Source organism: Nothobranchius furzeri, chromosome 17 (genome assembly GCF_043380555.1).
Source record: "Nothobranchius furzeri strain GRZ-AD chromosome 17, NfurGRZ-RIMD1, whole genome shotgun sequence".
NCBI lineage: Eukaryota > Metazoa > Chordata > Actinopteri > Cyprinodontiformes > Nothobranchiidae > Nothobranchius > Nothobranchius furzeri.
The window spans coordinates 40579974-40598977 of NC_091757.1; the positions used below are offsets into that span (position 1 = coordinate 40579974).

Consider the following 19004-nt stretch of genomic DNA (forward strand, 5'->3'; position numbering starts at 1 on the left):
CCCTCTATCCTTGGAATCCATGTTTGTTTTATCTTTAATCATTTATCCATGTTTTTCTTCACCAGGCCACTTTTGATCAGCTGCCCTTTTACCTGGGTTGATTAAAGGTTTTCATATGTTGTAATTACGCTTTAAATATAATAGAAAAGAACAATAAAATATAATTTCATGAAAATCTTACCTTACAAACTGACATGGTAGAAGCGAGTCAAGCCAAATCTTATTTTTAAAGCACATTTTCTTGACCTGAGCAGAGCACAATGTTTAAAATGTCAAATCATTACATAAAAACACAGCAAAACTGTTTTTAGATGTAATAAAATACTGCGTAAAAATGTGTTTTATGTTCATTTCTCTTCAGTTTCACATATTAGTCAATATTAAAAAGAATATGTCAAGCATTTATGTCCAGAATGTTGCTAATAATGTTAGAAGAAGTTACATTTAGAAGATTTTAGATAAACAAAAACAATGAAAATGTTCTGTTTTCTTCTCATTATTATTCTAACTGATATTTTGCAGTTAAAGTGAACCAGAGCAATGATGTTCTTATAAATGTTTCAGAAATTATTCACAAAGTGAAGCCAGTTATTGATTTGTTCTGTACTTTCCCAGGAGTTGTGCAATAGTAAAAGTCAGGGATAAATGTTGTGTAAGCAGGAACCATAGGATGACAACAGCTCATATCAGAGTCCAGTCCAGTCCGGCCGGGGTGTCCTGTACCATTCAGTCAGTCAGAAGACTGTTCCTGTCTTAGTTTCCTCATGGCTTCTACGGAGAAGGACCCCAGAACTCCTTTTGATCTGGACTCCTACCACGTTTCTGAAGAATTTGGCTTCATCCTTCCTGACCCTCTGGTATGTGACAAAGCTCTTCTGATAAGTATTTTAATCATTATCTAAACAGTCTGTGAAAAGCTTCCAGGCAGCATTGCCGGGGTGTAATTCAAAATAAGACTTTCAAATTAGATAACACAGGTTTCTTTCATGGACACACTCGAATGACTTTCATACTTGTGAAAACGCTGGACTATGATGTTGCTTGTGGCTTTTGTTGGGAATGAACCTTTATTTTAACAAGCAGGATGTTAAATTATTAGGTCTAATGCCACTGTGGTGGAAGTAAGAACAGAAAAAACAACTGCTTTATCATTTAAAAGGGATAAATTATTCTGTGCAATGTTACTTATTTGTAAATGTTAATTTGTTGGATACGTTTATTAATTGGGACACGTACTGAAACATCTGCAGGAAGAGCTCCCGTCCTACTACCAGCCGTGGATGGAGATCGCTCTGCGCATCCCTGAGTTTGTACGCAGTCATGACTTGCGCTCCCATGTTGACAAGGTAAATAATAACACAAACAGACTGTCTTTGCTGTCTTTACCGTGATATTGCTCAGAGTTGTTGGCCCTGTCCAGATGCCGCTGCTGAGCACAACGTTTCTGCAGAAACACAAAGAGCTGCGACTCGCCCACCTGGCCCTCAGCATGGTGACCATGGGCTACATCTGGCAGGAGGGAGAAAATAACACTGTTGAGGTTGTTCTTCAAACTTTGTCTCTTCCTGGTTCAACAACATATTATTTTTTTAATAAAAAAAAAACACTTTTCAAAGATTCTGCCCAGCAACCTAGCAGTCCCTTTGTGGGAGGTGTCACAGCGCTTAGGACTTCCCCCAATCCTCACTCATGCAGATGCAGCGCTGGCTAACTGGAGGAAGAAAGATCCAGAGGGGTAAAACCATTTATGTCCTATAGATGCTTTTAACTATTGTTGTTATTCAGAAAATAAAAGGTTTAGAAAACAATTCACTGTTTTCTTTTTCATGTCCATTAAACTTCATGTGCCAGGCCTCTTGATATGGAGTGAGTATGTCAAAATTCTTAGTTTAATCCTCTGGTAATGCTGGCGGTCATATTTGATCCACATAAACTGTTTCGGTTAATTTGCATCACACAGAAATCTGGAGTTGCTGATCCGCCTCCCAGGTGGAGAAAGTGGGCGGGGCTTCTTCTTGGTCACTCTGCTGGTCGAGCTTGCAGCAGTTCCAGCAATACGAGTGAGATAGGTCACATCACGCATCATGTATTACGTGAAAAACACTAAGTTGCACCATCACCTAAAACCAAATATAAGTGCAAAAGCTTCAGAAAAAGCTGTTGCATGACTGTTGTGCAGAGCATTCCCCATGTCATCAACGGAGTCAGGAGTGGTGACACCGAGGCTGTGGTCAGAGCGTTAGAGGACATCAGCCAGTCCATACAGGAAATGACCGATGCACTTAAATTAATGCAAGGTAATGGCATGGGTTTAGAATGAAAAATACAACAATTCACTCTGTTAAAACCCAGTTTATTTGATATGTTTTGTCTTTTAGAGTATGTGGAACCTTCTGTCTTCTATGGCATCATGAGGATCTATCTGTCAGGGTAAATAAACAAAAGTTTATGTTTACTGTAACATTTCTTGTATGTTCACACGTACAGGTGAAACCTGAAACATTAGAATATGGTGTCAAAGTTAATTTATTTTAGTAATTCGACTTAAAATGTGAATCTAATCTATGAGATAGACTCATTACATCAAAGCCAGATATGTTAAGCCTTTATTTGTTATAATGATAACTATGGCTTACAGCTTATGAAAAATCTCAAATTTAAAGTCTCAGACCATTACAATATTGTGAAAAGGTTCAATATTCCATACTCAAAGTCTTTCACTATAATCAGCTGATGAATCCCAAACACCTGCAAAGGGTCCCTGACCCTTTAGATAGTCTCTCGGTCTAAGATGAATGAGTAACATAATTGGACTTTGGCACCATATTCTAATTTGAGTTTCACCTATAAAACATGTGCTTGCTTAGGTGGAAGGACAACCCTTGCATGCCAAAGGGGCTCGTTTATGAAGGTGTTCAGTCAGAGCCCATGGAGTTTTCTGGAGGAAGCGCTGCACAAAGCAGCATTCTGCATTGCTTTGATGAACTCCTGGGAGTCAAGCATGAAGACAAAAGCAGTAAGAAAAATGATTTGTCCAAAACAACGATTTTCTGTTTTTATCCCCACAACAACAAAACAAAAACACTACCCTCAAAAAAGGGGGGCATATCAAATTGGCACAGCGTTCAGCAGCCTGCAATAATTTACAAAGGGGCCCCATGTGCAACCACACATCTCAGAATCACCCGTTGCTGCGAGGGCTATCTTTTCCAGCTGAACAAATGACTCAACAGATAGAAACCAAAAGAAAATGGAGGGAAGCTCCGGAGATACAGCGCCTGGCCAAAAGCCATGCAAAGGCCACTATTTTAGAAAAAGTGGGATTTGTTAAGATAGTATCAACTGGGAGCCTAAAAATGACCAGGAAGGGCTTCATGCGAACACAGATCTCAAGAGCCCCAGAAAGGACAGCTGAAAACCGGCTCCAGAAGCCGTGGAGTTCTTGACATGAATAGAACATGTGACTCAGGTCACACGGCGTGCTTCACACCTCTCACACACTGATCCACCACATGTGGATAAGTTCTCAACGGGCGAGAATCGAATAGTGAGCTCTATATAGAACCTTAAACTGAACATGTAACCTAGCACACGATGCACTACAACAGATGCTGGACACCACGGTTTCCCGTCATCGATCCAAAAACGTTACACCTAACTCTTGTTTCCAAGCTCTTCTGTGACATTTGGGTGGATTTTAGATGGAACTCTTAAAATAACCATTATGTACATCAACAAATAATTAAAGCATGAAGTCACCTCGGCTTATCAAGCTGAGAAAACACAAAAATTGTTAAGGCTCACCCAATGTTTAGAGATGCAGAGAGTCATCCACATACCCTGGTTGTCTTGGCCTTTAATCACAAATGCATTGGAGATGAATTTGAAGTACTGATGCTAACTTGTCTTTCAGGTTCCTTCCTAACACGCATGAGGAACTACATGCCGCCCAGTCATAGGCAGCTGATCCAGGATATTTCTTTGCAACCGTCCCTGAGGAGTTTTGTCCAGCAGCAGACCGATGAGCAGCTGAACCAGGCCTTTGACTTCTGCGTCTCAAAACTATTGGCTTTGCGCAGCTACCACATCAGCGTAGTCAGCCGTTTCATCACTGTCCCCGCTGCCCGAGCTCGACAGCTCCGTAGCCAAAGCCAGGCCTCTGACGGGGAGATGATCGTCAAAGCCCCCACATGCCTGGAGGAGAGGGGCACCGGTGGCTCTGGCATCATGGTCTTCCTAAAAACTGTGAGGGACAAAACAAAAGATGCTCTTCTGCCTGAGACAAGCAAAAAGATAAAAAACCACAGTTGATGTGAGTTTTCATCCAAAGGGAACCACAGATTAAACTAAGTCAGTGCTTTGGACTAAATATTTTTATGTAAATAAAAGGATTACTTTTGACAGAATAAGAGTGAAGCCTCTGTTTACTTGTTTTGAGAAAACAGCCCTCAGCTTAACTAGCAGATTATCTAAATTATTCAGTCAAATCATAGGTGAAACATTTTTAATGCCATCTGTAAACTTTAACAATCCATAATCCAGACTTGTGTGCCAAGGTACACAGGATGTGACTAGACATTTGGCACTGATGAGACTTTCTTCATCAAAATCTGCCATCTTACAGTAGAAAAAAATTTTTTTAGGCAAATGAAATCGAAATCACACATAACAAGGCAAGTGTAACATACTGCAATACCCCATGAAGTCACGTTGGGGCACCAAAGGGCAACATAAAAGGAAAGACTTCACAAAGTTTGCTAGTAAACTTGAATCTACAGGGTGTGTGAGCTAGTAGCACTAAAGCTATGCTTACTTCTTGGCCTGTTCACCAGAGACAATAAGAAAAATGATGTCATCCCATTTTCATCGTTATCTCTAAGTGTTCAAATCTGTCTTGAATTCCACACAGAACCATCAGCAGGGCTGAAACACAACCTGTGCAGAAAATAATAATCCTTTGTTGAGTCTGTACTCTTCAGTGCTTTTCTACAATTGGGTTGTCATGTCCAGGCACAACGAACAATGCAGAGAGATGCATCAGCCATCGAGGTGGTTACCTCAGCTCTCCTGCCTTACTCCACCAGCCCGCATTTGTCCTGCTGTGAATGTGGAAATCCCAGTATAGACCGTGTCGTGGATGGTTGTGTAATTACTGGTGTGTCATTACATCTCTTAATCTGAGTGGTCTACTTTCTCCTTTTTTTATATAAACAGGAAAGAGCTAAGGAGCCAAAGTGAGAGAAAAACAATTACTTATGTCATGGTAGCTAAACATTAAAGCTTCTGGAACGTGCACGGAGACATTTAAGCCCCTTTATCCTTGTGGTTTTGTTCTTTTGTTCATGTTCTTTTCATGCAAGAACATGAAGTCCTGAGGTGAAGAGGTGAAAGGTGACCAGAAACTGCGGAGGGAAGGAGAGAGATGGGTGGCGGGGAGGAAAAACAACGAGTTCACGTCACAGTGATCTGATTAGAGCCTTCTTCCACAGCCAAAGAAAATAATCCCTTTCCTTATTGTCATGTATGTGGAGGACTCCCTGACAACCCAGCTGTAAACACAAGCCATCTCCAAGGATGTTTTCATTGTGTAGTTGGGGCTGGGCCTGCACGGCCTCTGAAGTTTCACCTCGTATCACGTGGGTGGTTTCAGTTTAAGACGTGACACTTGCACATACATGTACACACCTGTTTCATTAACCGTTTATACAGATGAGAGATGTTTTCAAACCAGTTAAAGCCACCATGTGTTTAAAGTCAATGTTTTAGCATAATGTTCCGCAGGGTTTCCCCTGACTAATGTAACCAACAACTAATGAACATTAACAAGAAGGAATCCAACAAAGTAAATATACAAATTTCCTCCTGCAAAGGGCCTCTGGTGTCACTCTTGTTTTCCTTAAATCTACTCAAACATCCATTTTCCATCTGTCAGGGCTGACAGGGTTACAGTGGAAGGTTTTCCTCGGGGTAAGACAATCAGAAATCTGTTCCTTGGTGGTTAACCACAGGATATCCTGGATTCTGTTATTTCAGAACTGAATTTAAGATTCTGCCATTTGCATCAAGCCAAGCAAAGCTCAGACCTTTTTTTTTTATCACTCTACGAAATGAGCAGCTTCAACAGCAACAAGGAGTGGTTGATCTTTTTGGCGTACACATGGCGGGTGTAGCCGGGAGTTAAAAGGCTGCACATGCAGCACAGTAGATGACTGGGTGTTTCTTACACTTTCCATTTATTATTTTGACTTCCCTATCTTTGTCAAACATCCATGCCCACACACCCATCAGATACATCTTCATCTTTTGCCACACCCCCCGGACGAACTGGGTTACAAATTAACTCAATCCAAGTCTGCAGTAATGTAAGTATAGTCCATTAAAGAATTATTAGGGCAAGTCTCCTGTCTTTACATAATCAACAAGTTAGATATTCTTAGGGATGTCCGATTATATCTGTCAATATTGTATGTAAAATCGGACATTACCTCTTTTAATTACACAATTTAACATACCGTAAATCCTCTAATACAGGCCCGGGTCTTTATTTACTCAAGCACATCCTGGTTCCGGCCTATTGGAAGGAGGCCAGAATTAGAGGCAGGCTTCAGTTTTAATTTGAGCAAAATAAACTACCAGTAAAATTAATAAAAACAAGACTTTGTGTCTATTTGAACCTATAAAACTCTAGGTTTGTTTATTGAAAATGTACAGTTCACTCTGCTCCTTCTGCATGAAAAAGGCTGCAGGAAAACTGGAAATTAACTGAGTTTAGATCCTTGAATACATTTAAAACCAGACTAAGAACCAGGGGCGTCGGACTGGGGGGGGGGGAAGGGTACCGTTTACCCAGGACCCACTGCAGGGAGGGGCCCTGAGACAGCTTTGAATAAAAATGTTTTATTGTCGTTGTTTTTTCCCCCAACTTACGTAATGTCTTAATAAACTTCCCTTTACCTGGATAAAGAGGTTAAGAAACAGAATTTCGCCTTAAAAATAATAACTGAATAATCTCTGAGGCATCTATCACCCCTTAAAAATGTGCAAAGTGGTTTAGTCCACACCAGCGGCCAGGGGCTGCACGGCTGCATGTACAGCTATGAGACATCGCAGATGCCGACAGCCAGAGCCGGAGGCAGGAGAGTCAGTCATGTCTTTTCCCAAGAAAGGGAAATCTGGCTTCCAGAAAAGAAAAGAAAAGAAAAGAAAAGAAAAGAAAAGAAGGAGAAAAAGTTAATTGAACAGAAGCAAGTATTGACTAGGGTTTTCAAGAAGGAAGGTGAGCAGCAGCAGAACACAGTTTTAGCTGATATTAGCTAGCTCTCAGAAGCTGCATTCATGTTAGGTGTTCAGTGTTAAACGCCTTTAGTTTCACCATCAAGATCAAATATAAATTAATTAGTGTTATCAGTGAAAACACTAATTAATATATATATTAATCAGAATTATTATCGCGGGCGGCTGCCGCCAATTAATTCGCGGACCTCGCAGTAAAAAAAGGTTCAGTCTGTGTGGAAATTTCAGCTCCTTCCCAGTCATGGACCAGGACAAACTTGGTATCGATGGATTCGTGGTAATCTCAGGAATGTGAAGCTGCCACTGTTTTTCATATAGCATGATGACACTGGTGTTAGAGGATTGTTATTGACTTGGTTAGATATTTTAAGCCTATTTTAAATTTATTTATATTTGATCTTGAAAACGGACAATCTTATAATTTGGCTGATAATGCAGGGATTATAAAATTTAGAGTACATTACATTCACAGAGAGAACCTGGTTTATTTCATGTCATATGTATTTAATATATCAATATATATCAGTATTAGCAAAGCTTAACATCATGAACCATGACAGACATGACTGAAGAGCAGATGAAGATATCATGCCAGGCACTGATGGGAAAATATTACAAGGATCTCACTGCTGAATTTGAGAATGAGATGCTACACCTGAGAACAATATATGGTGCCACATTTCCACACATTCGGTCTCCTCTTGAGCTGCTTAATGCCATCTACAGGATGCAATTACAGAGCATTTTTGGAGAAGTTTGTATTGGACTGAGGATATTTTGCACACTACCTGTGACTGTTGCTTGGGGTGAACGGGCTTTTAGCAAACTGAAACTGGTGAAAAATTATTTGAGATCAACAATGTCCCAGGATAGACTGAACAGCCTAGCTCTTCTTTCTATTGAAAGCCAATTAGCCAAAGGATTGGACTTTAAAGATCTCATAAGTGATTTTGCTAACATGAAGACCCGTCAGTGGGCATTTACTGGAAAATAAATTCCAGGATTTTTGTTTGAACACATTGTTGGCAAATAAAAATAATTATATGTGAAGTCTGGGCATTTCACATATATATTATGTTGGCATTTGTATTTGCTCAATATAGAGGTTAAACTAAGATCATATTTATTTTCTTGTCTTATAGCATGACAAAAAATGTGTAAGAGAGATATTAAGTAATTGAGCATGGGGGCCCACCTAGAAGACTTGTACCTAGGGCCCAGAATTTGGTGCTACGCCCCTGCTAAGAACCCTTGAGATGGATTCCCTGTGTTGTAACTCCCTAATGTAATTTTCTGCAGAACATGTCTGTGTAACAGAAAAATTTGTAACTGTAACTTTTTCTGCCTCTTGGCCAGGACTCATTGAAAATGAGGTTTTTAATCTCAATGGGATCTTCCTGGTTAAATAAACAATAAAAGTCTTGTACATGCATGCCGTATGCATATTGTAGCATTAAGGGTTGACTACATATATATTAAATAATCAATAAGATGTGACATTCCATAGTATATAGGAACATTTACAACAAACACCATTGTTTCAGACTAAATCCCAGTATGGTAACAAACATAGCAAACATGACGATAGTGCATTGTAAACACTTGGTGATAATTAGGTTGTTTATTCACAACAAAAGGCAACAGACCCCTTACCGCTCCAAAGTTAAATCACTCGTGTCTCATTTGGTTTGAAGAAAAAAAAAATCCTCCAACTGTTTAATCTTCATCCTCATCCTCCGCAGTTCCACATTACAACACTGAGCTAACTGCTATAAACATTAGCACACTACAAGCTATTTGTGGTGAGAACACATGAAAACAGTATCAAACTGTTTACCTGCTGTTTTTGTAGCTGCTTTTCTAAGCTGTTCAATGAAACGCCATAAAAACCTGTAGCAAACCCTGACCTGTGATTAAGTGATCACTGAAAATTGCAACATTTTCCGTCCCGTTTCTGTTCATCTCGCAGCCAGAGTTTACGATCCCCTATTTCAGCTTTGTTCAGTAAGTTTCATTAAGTCCTTTGTGGCGCACTACTTTTGGGACTTGAAAAAAAAACCCACTTGTTTTTGTCCCGATTGCACGGAATTTGGAAATAAAGCCTGCGTCACACTGGAGGACACGCCCGTGGTTTTGAGAAGTGAAGTGGTCACACAGCACGCGCTGCTACGCTGAGCACTTCTCGGAAAATCATGCGATAGTCCCAACATCACGCGGGTCTTGAGAACAGAAAGTGGGAAGTGACTTTATTGTTTATACGTGATCAGACTTGCCATCGTGCTTTGTGAGACTAATTCATTAACAGTAGGTAAGTACGCTAATTATAAAAATATTTTAAGATCAATAGTACATTAAAGTTATTAAAACTGTGGCTGGGTTTGTGCCGTAAAGCTGGCCACTATTAGAGACCAGCCTTCATTTACACTCACTGACAGCGAGACCGGCTTATGTATGAGACCCGGCCTGTAATGGAATACAGGCCAATATTAGAGGATTTACGGTGCCACGCACATTACTCTTCAGCTACTTTCCCTCTCACTCAAAATATCAAAGTGCAGCAGATTCGAGGTATGGTTTTTAAGAAATGTTCGTTCGTTTTGCAATACTGGTCTATCTTAAAGGCACAAGGGGCTCGAGGGGGGAGCTGAGGTCTGAGGTGAGGTCCGGTGTCCAGGCAGTTAAGCAGAGGGAGAGCGGGCCGGCTGGTGGCTGGCAGGCGTGGACTCGAAATGGTTCCAAGAAGATTATGGTAGAGCTGTAGAGTTGGTTGTAGCCAAGAACGGGAAAACTGGGGAGGACAGCAGGTTAGGAATTTCCAAACTTCACTCTTCTCTTTCCCTCCCTGTGGCAGAGAAGGTCGTCCATGCCTTTGTCTCCTCCAGGCTGGACTACTGTAACTCACTTCTCATTGGGATCTCTGGCAGGAGTTGTCCAATGCTCAAGTATGTTCAAAACAGAGCTGCTAGGGTCCCGATCAGGTATCATCATCATCACACCATTCACCACTTCCTGTATTGGCTCCCCATTCATTTTCGTATTCAATACAAAGTCCTGCTGTACACCCATCACTGTCTTCACGGTGAGGCTCCCACTTACTGTACAGAACTGTTCACACCGCACACCGGACACGGCTCAAGATCATGGGCGACAGGGCATTCTCAATGGCTTTTCCCTGTCTGTGGAATGCCCTCCCAGACCACCTCAAGGCCCCAATGACAGTGGATGCTTTAAAAAAAGGGTTAGAGACCTACCTTTTCTCTGGCCCATAGCTAAAAATGCTATTGTTTTATTTATTTATTTTATTTTAATTTAATTTTATTTAATTTAATTTTATTTTATTTTAACTGAATTTTAATAGTTTTTTTGTTTTTAAGTCCTGTTTTATTTTCTGTGTTTTAGCCTAGCACTTTGACATTTGGTGTGAAATGTAAAATGTGTTGTAAATAAAATGTATTTTTTTTTTCATTGTAAATGGACATTGGCACTGCAACAAGCAGCAGTGTAGTTGAAAGAAGTGGAGGTCATTAAGAGGATACTTTTTTGTTTGATACCTGGACTGCAGTGTCCCAATTTGACCACAGGGTGTCATTCTTACATCATGCACCTTTATATTGAAGTAGCTGTCATACTTTGTATCAACTCATGTTGTGGAGTTGCTAATGCTATCGGTTAGCTTCTACTTGCCGAGGCGTGCTCTGCTCTCTCCTGGCTACAAAAAGCAACACAGCCTTCCCCAACAATGAACCAAGATGGGTGACTCCATGAATGCTAATTTTCAGTGTGACGTAGATCTGTGCAACTGATTGGCATAATGAACTTAACTCCATGCACTGGTAAATAGGTTCAATTGGAATTTTTACTTAGTAAAAGTGCCTTAAGATGACTCTTGCACTAGGCCTGGTATATACATTTTTGGAATCATTGCCAAACTGGTCACCATTGGACTCCCCCCTCTCACACGTGATCAGATAAAGGACTTTCTCACCAACCGCCTCCAGACTGTGAGCCTCGGACCCCAACTCTCCTCCACCCACACACTGAACACTAGCTCCCCACAAGGCTGTTTGCTGAGCCCCCTCCTCTACTGTCTCTACACCCATAACTGCAGTCTAGCCCCAACAGCAACCTTGTTGTTAAGTTTGATGATGACACCATGGTAGTTGGATTAATCTCAAAAGGTGATGAGGCAAATAACAGAGAGGAGGTACTGAAGTTGTCAGCCTGGTGTTCACAGAGCAATCTGGCTTTGAATACCAAAACAACTAATGACATTACCGTTGACTTCATGAGGCATAGTACCGAGTTAGCCCTTCTTTTCATCAATGAGGAATGTGTGGATAGGGTCAATACATTCCGGTTCCTTGATGTGCTCATCTCCGCCGACATCTCCTGGACAGACAACATCCCAGTTGTTATCAAGAAGACTCAGCAGCAGCTACGTTTGCTGAGGTTCCCTCAGGAAGCACAACCTGGACTCCAACTTGCTAATAACCTTCTACCTCTCACCCATCAAGAACCTGCTGACCTGCTGCATCACAGTATAGCTCAGCAGCTGCGCCATGGCAGACAGAGAGAGGCTTCAGAGGGTTGTAAAGGCAGCACAAAGGATCATCAGCTGCCCCCTTCCCTCCTCTGCCTTAGCAGAGCAAAAAACATCATCAAGGACTACTCCCACCCTGGCTGTGACCTGCTTGACCTGTTGCCCTCCAGGAGGCACTACAAGTGCATCTAAATCAGGTCAATAGGTTCAAAAACAGTTTTTTTTTTACCGGAGAGCCACAGCTACCTTAAACTCCGACAAGCACTAACACTAACCGACCTCAGGTCTCCCTTCTGCTCATCAACCTGTGCAATGACCAATATCTGTATGGTATTGACAATAACTGCAATAAAAAGACAATAACTACAATATTCAATATGTATATAGTGCAACTTAGCACCATGTGTTTATTTATTGTCTTTACTGTTCGTGTTTGACTTCACTGAAGTAGTTGCTTTTATCTCTGTTTTACTTGCGTATATGACAATAAAATGAATTCTATTCTATTCTATTCAAAATAGACATAATTGAATTAAATTTTATTCAGAAGTTTTAAATGTTAAATATTATTCAATAAAGCTGGATATTTCAATTTTCATATATTATCTATTAATTGTAGAAAGAAATTCCAAGCTCAGATGTCCAGCAGGTGCAACAAAGGTATCTGGTCTTGGAGCAATTAGCAAATAAAGCACAACTATATTTTAAAAAAAGAAAGTGACGAGGTAACAACAAAAACTTGCACAAAGGATAAATAGCAGGACCACACATGGAACAATGACCATAGAGGTCAAGGTCAACTTTATGTATATAGCACCTTACTGTTGCCCGCACAACCCAAAGAACAGAACAAAGCCATGAATAAAACACATCCAAGTAAGACATATTAAATTTATGGTGTCAAAAGCAAAAATATAAATAAAACCATGGGTAAAAAGATGAGAACAAACACTAAAATGGCAAGTTGAGAATACATTACACAAGATATAACAATAAAACCATAGTAAGTAGATAAAAAAAAGATTAGATGCACAAATCAACCATTAATTAAAGCCAGGGCAAATAAGTAAGTTGTATGTTTTGACTTAAAATGTTCCATGCTCTGAGAGGATCTCATTTCTGAAGGCAGGCTGATCCAGAACCTAGAGCCAGCCACTGAAAACGCTCCAACCCCTAGGGACTTGAGACAAGTTTTTGCGACCACTATTAGTGACTGAACAGGACCTCAAGTTTCTGACAGGAGTGTAGACAGTGAGTAGATCATGTAGGGTGGAGCAAGGCCATGTAGAGATTTAAAAACAAGGAGCAGTAATTTAAATTAGATCCTGTAATGAATAGGAAGCCAGTGAAGGGAAGAAAGCACCAGGGCGATATGATCACACTTCCTTGTTCCTGTTAACAAACGTGCTGCTGCATCTTGGACCAACTGTAGACGATGCAAAGCGGAGTGTTCTTGGGGGTTGCAGTAGGATCACAAAGTAAAATACAATCAAACGCCATCTAGTGGCTAGTTGCAGTACAGGCTTTAAGTCCCATCCACTCTGTGTCAATGAATGGGACATCAGTTCAAACAGTCAGGCATTTCTGAAAGTGAAATTAATTCATTCATGATGTTATCTAAACTTCTTAAACCTGAAATCCTTATGATGGTCCAGAAGTTTCCCTGTTAGATACACAGTTTAAAGGCAGAAAATCCAAATATGAATTTATGTGAAGGAAGTCACCCAGGAAAACTGTCAATTCCAGATGTCTTAGCCATTCCCAAACCTCCAAACTGATGTAGGTTTCAGTAGAAGTCTTCCACATAGGTCCAGATGCAAAGAAATCAACCAAACACGTCTTTGTTGTGGGTTTCCAAACACAGTTATCCTGCTAGTCACAGTTAAACGAGGCGAATGCCTCACCTAACTGGCATTTGTTACTTTTTTCTTAGCACAAGCATCTCTTTGTGCATCATTTGAGCAGTCTGTTAGAACAAGTTAAAGGCCTTTGATGTAGTCATCAGGCAAGAACTTTATCACTTCCTCTGCCTGACTAGACAGAAAAGATCAAAACATGGATGGAAAGTGATTTACAGTTAGCATGAAAGGCTGCTTTTCAGGTGTTGAATTTCTGTTGATCCAAGCTAGATGAAGTCACTAACATGAAGTGAAACAGCAGTCAGGGAAAATAGGGGTTATTTGGCTTCCTGTCTCGTTGATACTTAGTGCTGTAATTCCTGACTCAGAGATAACTCTGGCTTTGCAAATGATAAATGTTAAATGTGTTTTATATTTATGTGCACGACTCTATTCAGCTGTAAACATTTTCGATCTTGGTAAATCTGATGCTTAGTATATATCTAAGAATCAAGTAGGCATTTTAGCTTGTTTTTTATATTTCAGTCATTTCATTTATATTTGTATTTAAATTTCAGTTTGTCTTTTTTAATTAATCTGCAGGAATTTCTAATATTCTGTGTTTTCTGTGAATATGGGGTGCTGTGTGTACATTAAAGTGACAGTGTGTATTTTTCCAGGCGATAAGGAGCAGTACATACCTAAATCTTTGCAAGCAAGCAGTATTTTTGTGTTGGAGTAAGACCTTACAAACGGATGCCCATTAGGGTCAAAAGCCCCGGGGAGTGCAAACTTAAGCAAAATAACAAGCACATAAGACTCCCTTTCATCACTGGCTACAAGTAATGAGGTAAATGTGTAAAACAACATTTCAGAAAGATTAAGGTTTTGTAACCGTTTTACAGATCAGTAAATCTCCGGTCGGCAACAAGATGGCGCCTGTGCTTGGCTTAGCCGCAGTCACCGGCCACTTTTTCAAACTTTTCTCCACTAACCTCCTCTTTTCCACCTTGCTCCCATCTGCAATCCTCTTCAGTAGTGTCCCTGCTACCATCTCCTATGATCGCCAGACTCTTTTGTCCTTCCTTTCATTCACGATTGCCCAAGATGCACCGAGGACGTACCATCCTGTTTGTTTACCTGAGTGGCGCACTGGCCCGGAACCAATCGACGGTCCCGAGCTTTCCGCCTCCGGCTATGGTTGTCCGGTCCCGGGAAAACGTCAGAGGAAAAGAGGTAAACGAGCAGAAATCCAGGTGAGAATAAGACTTCTCTTAAAGCGTGGTTTATCTAGTAAACATTGACGCAATCTTCTAGCTTCTTGTCCTATGTTTGGTGACCTGAGCGCCACTTCTGCATTCCTGCCAGGCTGCGTTGCGACGCGGTTCATCCGTGCAAGTTTTTTAAGGTCGGTTTATCCTCATTCCTCAGTGGATTCTCCTCCTGTTCCCTCCATAAGTGGTTTTTATAAACACCTTGGATCTAACCCTGCTAATTTACGTCCACTAACTCCAGCTGTTTCAGTAGTTTCTGATTCCTGCACCTCACTCAGCACGGCTCTATTAAATACCCGCTCTGTTAACAATAAGTCCTTCCTGCTCAATGATTTAATTCTCTCTAAAAACCTGGATTTTCTGTTTCTGACTGAAGTTTGGCAGCAAACATCTGATTATTCTGGTCTGATTGAACTCTGCCCGAGTGGTTATTCTTTTCTTAGCCAGCCCCGGGTTTCTGGTCGTGTTGGAGGCCTAGCTGTTGTTTTCAGAGACCATCTTCCATGTAGCTCTACAACCTCTGGTCACTTTGCTTCCTTTGAACTGCAGCTGATTAAAGTTGGGCGTAAGGACCCGTTCTACTGTGCTGTGGTGTATCGTCCACCTGGTCCAAACAGTTCTTTCCTTCAGGAGTTTAGTGACTTTCTATCCTCCACTGTGAAGCTGTCCAGACTGGTGATTGTTGGTGATTTTAACACCCACATTGATGATTCCTCCGATCTCTTTGCCATGAATTTCTCCAGCCTTATGAACTCCTTCGGCTTTACCCAGCATGTTTCTGGCCCTACACACACCACGGGGCACATTCTAGACCTTGTTTTTACCCTGGGTCTAAACGCTGACAGTGGTTGTCCTGAGGACGTTTATATTTCAGATCACCATTGCATTTTCTTTACCTTGTCAGTTTCTGCGTCCCCACCTCCTGCTTGCTGTATGGTTAGTTCTCATTTTCTTAATGAGAGCACAGCTAGCAATTTTTCTGCTGCTTTTGATCCACCATGTTCTTCTGATAACGACCCAGATTCCTTAACTTCTCAGTTTAACGAGCACTGCCTCTCCATTCTGGACAACATCTGTCCTGTCAGAACCAGATCAGTTCCTGCAGTGAACCCTACTCCCTGGTTTACTGACAGCCTTCGCAGCCTGAAGTGCCAATGCAGAAAAATTGAGCGTTTGTGGAAGAAAACCCATCTCCATGTCCATCTGCTGCACCTAAAGGATCTTCTGTCATCCTTTAACTCTGCAGTCAGAGACGCTAGGGTTTCCTATTTTTCCAACCTGGTGTCCCAGAGCAAAGGGAACCCCAAGGTGTTGTTTAACACCATGAGCAGCATTGTCTCTCCTGCCTCTCCTACAGCCTCCATCCGCTGTGTTACAGACTGTGAGAACTTTCTGTCTTTCTTTGTGGTCAAAGTCAATAAGGTTAGATCTAGCAACTCTCCTTCAGCCTTATCGCTGCCTCTCCCGACTCCAACCAGGCCCATCATCCTAGACAGCTTTGCTCCTGTTTCTTTGCCTGAGTTAACCAAACTAGTTACAGTAACTCTATGAAGACCTCTGCATGCCCCCTCGACATCTTACCCTCATCTTGGTTTAAAAGTGCTTTTCAGTCCATCGGACCCAGCATGCTCTCCATTATTAATGCTTCTCTGGTTTCTGGTCAGGTCCCTGCTTACTTTAAGAACGCTGTAATCCGCCCGCTTTTTAAAAAACCGAGTCTCGACCCCTCTCTCCATAGCAGCTTCAGACCCATCTCTAAACTTCCGTTCATCTCCAAGATCTTGGAAAAGGCTGTGGCTAAACAACTCACAGCTGCTCTTGATGAACATAACATCTATGATAGCTTCCAGTCAGGTTTTCGTAGAGCTCATTCTACTGAAACAGCTCTTCTTAGGGTCTCTAATGACCTTCTGATGCACAGTGATGCAGGGGACTGTTCTGTTCTGGTCCTACTGGACCTGACTGCAGCCTTTGACACTGTTGACCATCACCTGCTACTGGAGAGGCTGAGAGACTGGGTAGGCCTATCAGGATCTGCTCTGGAGTGGTTCTCCTCTTATCTCTCTGAGCGCTCATTTTCTGTGACAGTCTCCAAGTTTAGGTCCTCCACCACCTCTCTTACCCATGGTGTCCCACAAGGTTCTGTGCTGGGGCCTCTGCTCTACCTCCTCTATCTGCATCCTCTTCAGCACATCCTGAGCTCATTCAAAGGAATCTCCTACCATCTTTATGCAGATGGCATCCAACTGTACATCTCCTTTAAGCCCCATGAGATGCCTAAGCTGCAGCTGTTACACACCTGCTTAGACTCTATCAAAACCTGGATGGCTGGGAGCTTTCTATAGCTGAATGAAGATAAGACTGAGATCCTCATCTGTGCCCCAGACAAGCTGGTTCCCAAAGTCAGAGACTCTCTTGGTCAGCTTTCTTCTCACACCAAACCTTCCGTCAGGAATCTTGGCGTGACCTTTGACCCAGCTCTCACCCTGGATTCTCATGACGGTTCTCTTGTTCGCTCTTCCTTCTTCCATCTCAGGAACATTGCTAAGCTGAGTCCCATTCTGTCTCGCTCTGAACTTGAGACAGTTCTCCACACCTTCATCTCCTCACGCTTAGACTACTGTAACTCTCTTTTCACGTGTCTGAGCAGAACCTCCCTGAACCGTCCACAGGTGGTTCAGAATGCCTGTGCTCGGCTTCTGACCAAGTCCTCCAAACACACCCACATCACCCCGCTTCTCCTCCAGCTTCACTGGCTGCCAGTCAACTTCAGAGTTCATTTCAAGATCCTGGTTCTGGTCTATAGGGCCTTACATGGACAAGCACCATCTTACATTGGTGATCTTCTTAGTCCCTACACCCCCAGCAGGTCCCAGAGGTCCAGTGACCAAAGCCTACTGGTTGTGCAACGCACCAGGCTAAAGACAAAAGGTGACAGATCATTTGCTGCTGTGGCCCCCAGACTCTGGAACTCTCTCTCCCTGAGCCTGAGATCAGTGGACTCAGTGGTCTCCTTCAAAAAGCAGCTGAAGACTCACTTGTTCAAGCTGGCTTTTGGATGACCTTCTTCAACCCCTCTCTCTTTATTCTGCTCTCCCCACCTATTCCACCTTCCTCAGGATCCACTGATTTCCCTCTTTCCTATTCACACTCTCTCTTTCTTAACATTTTTTCTTTTAAATCCCAATTTCCTATTTTTGCTCATTTTAAATATATTTTTAAACATTTTCTAAATGCTTTTTTATATTTTTACATTTTTTTGTTTTTGTGAAGCGCCTCGTGATTTTTATCTTGAGAGGCGCTATAGAAATGATATTTTCTTCTTTTTCTTTCTTCTAAATGTGTTTTTTCCTCACGGGCTCCCGTAGAAGGAAACACTGCGTCTAATATGGCGTCGCCCAGAGACTTAGGGTGTTTCTCAATGCCAAGGAACCTCGCCTTGATGTCTTGGTCCCGCCCTGGTTGCCTAGGAGAGATATCATCAGGAACCACCAAAGCGTGTTCCAATTTCATGTTCTACCGAGGTGTGTGTTCTCCATTTGTTAGCCATTTAGCTAGTTGAGCAAGGATACACGAAAGGTGTCTTGTACCCTAGCCTCTGTCAAAAATTTCCCAGAGTATGTGGCAAGGTGGAGAAGCAAGGGCAGCTACTTCGGGGGCAAATTTCAAGTTTAAATGTAAGTCAACTAATGTAAAATGTTTTTTTTAGAGCAAATGAAGTTTCTATGGTTGGTTAGTTGTTTAGTAGTTGCAGCTTCGGTGGCTAGCGGGTAGTAACTCGCTTACATATTTAATTTAACAAATATACATTTTGTGATAAAGTTCATTATTGTCTGTAATGTACTGATAAACATTAAACTTTCATATATATTAGATCCATTACACACAACTGAAGTAGTTCAAGCCTTTTATTGTTTCTAATATTGATGATTTTGGCATACAGCTAATGAAAATCCAAAATTCCCATCTAAAAAAATTTGCATATCATGAAAAGGTTCTCTAAAATAAGCTATTAACCTAATCACCTGAATCAACTAATTAACTCTTAAACACCTGCAA

At 41.5% G+C, this 19004-nt stretch overlaps 1 protein-coding gene across 1 annotated transcript; it reads left to right on the top strand.

Moving 5' to 3' along the window:
- Nucleotides 1-666: 666 nt before the first annotated feature.
- Nucleotides 667-4409, top strand: ido1 (indoleamine 2,3-dioxygenase 1). The gene is made up of 10 exons (XM_015972360.3): nucleotides 667-857; nucleotides 1251-1346; nucleotides 1421-1540; nucleotides 1617-1735; nucleotides 1852-1866; nucleotides 1961-2060; nucleotides 2180-2297; nucleotides 2379-2430; nucleotides 2868-3016; nucleotides 3914-4409. The coding sequence occupies exons 1-10, from the start codon at nucleotides 765-767 to the stop codon at nucleotides 4309-4311; spliced, it is 1260 nt and encodes a 419-aa protein (XP_015827846.1). The 5' UTR covers nucleotides 667-764; the 3' UTR covers nucleotides 4312-4409.
- The last annotated feature ends 14595 nt before the right edge of the window (nucleotides 4410-19004 follow it).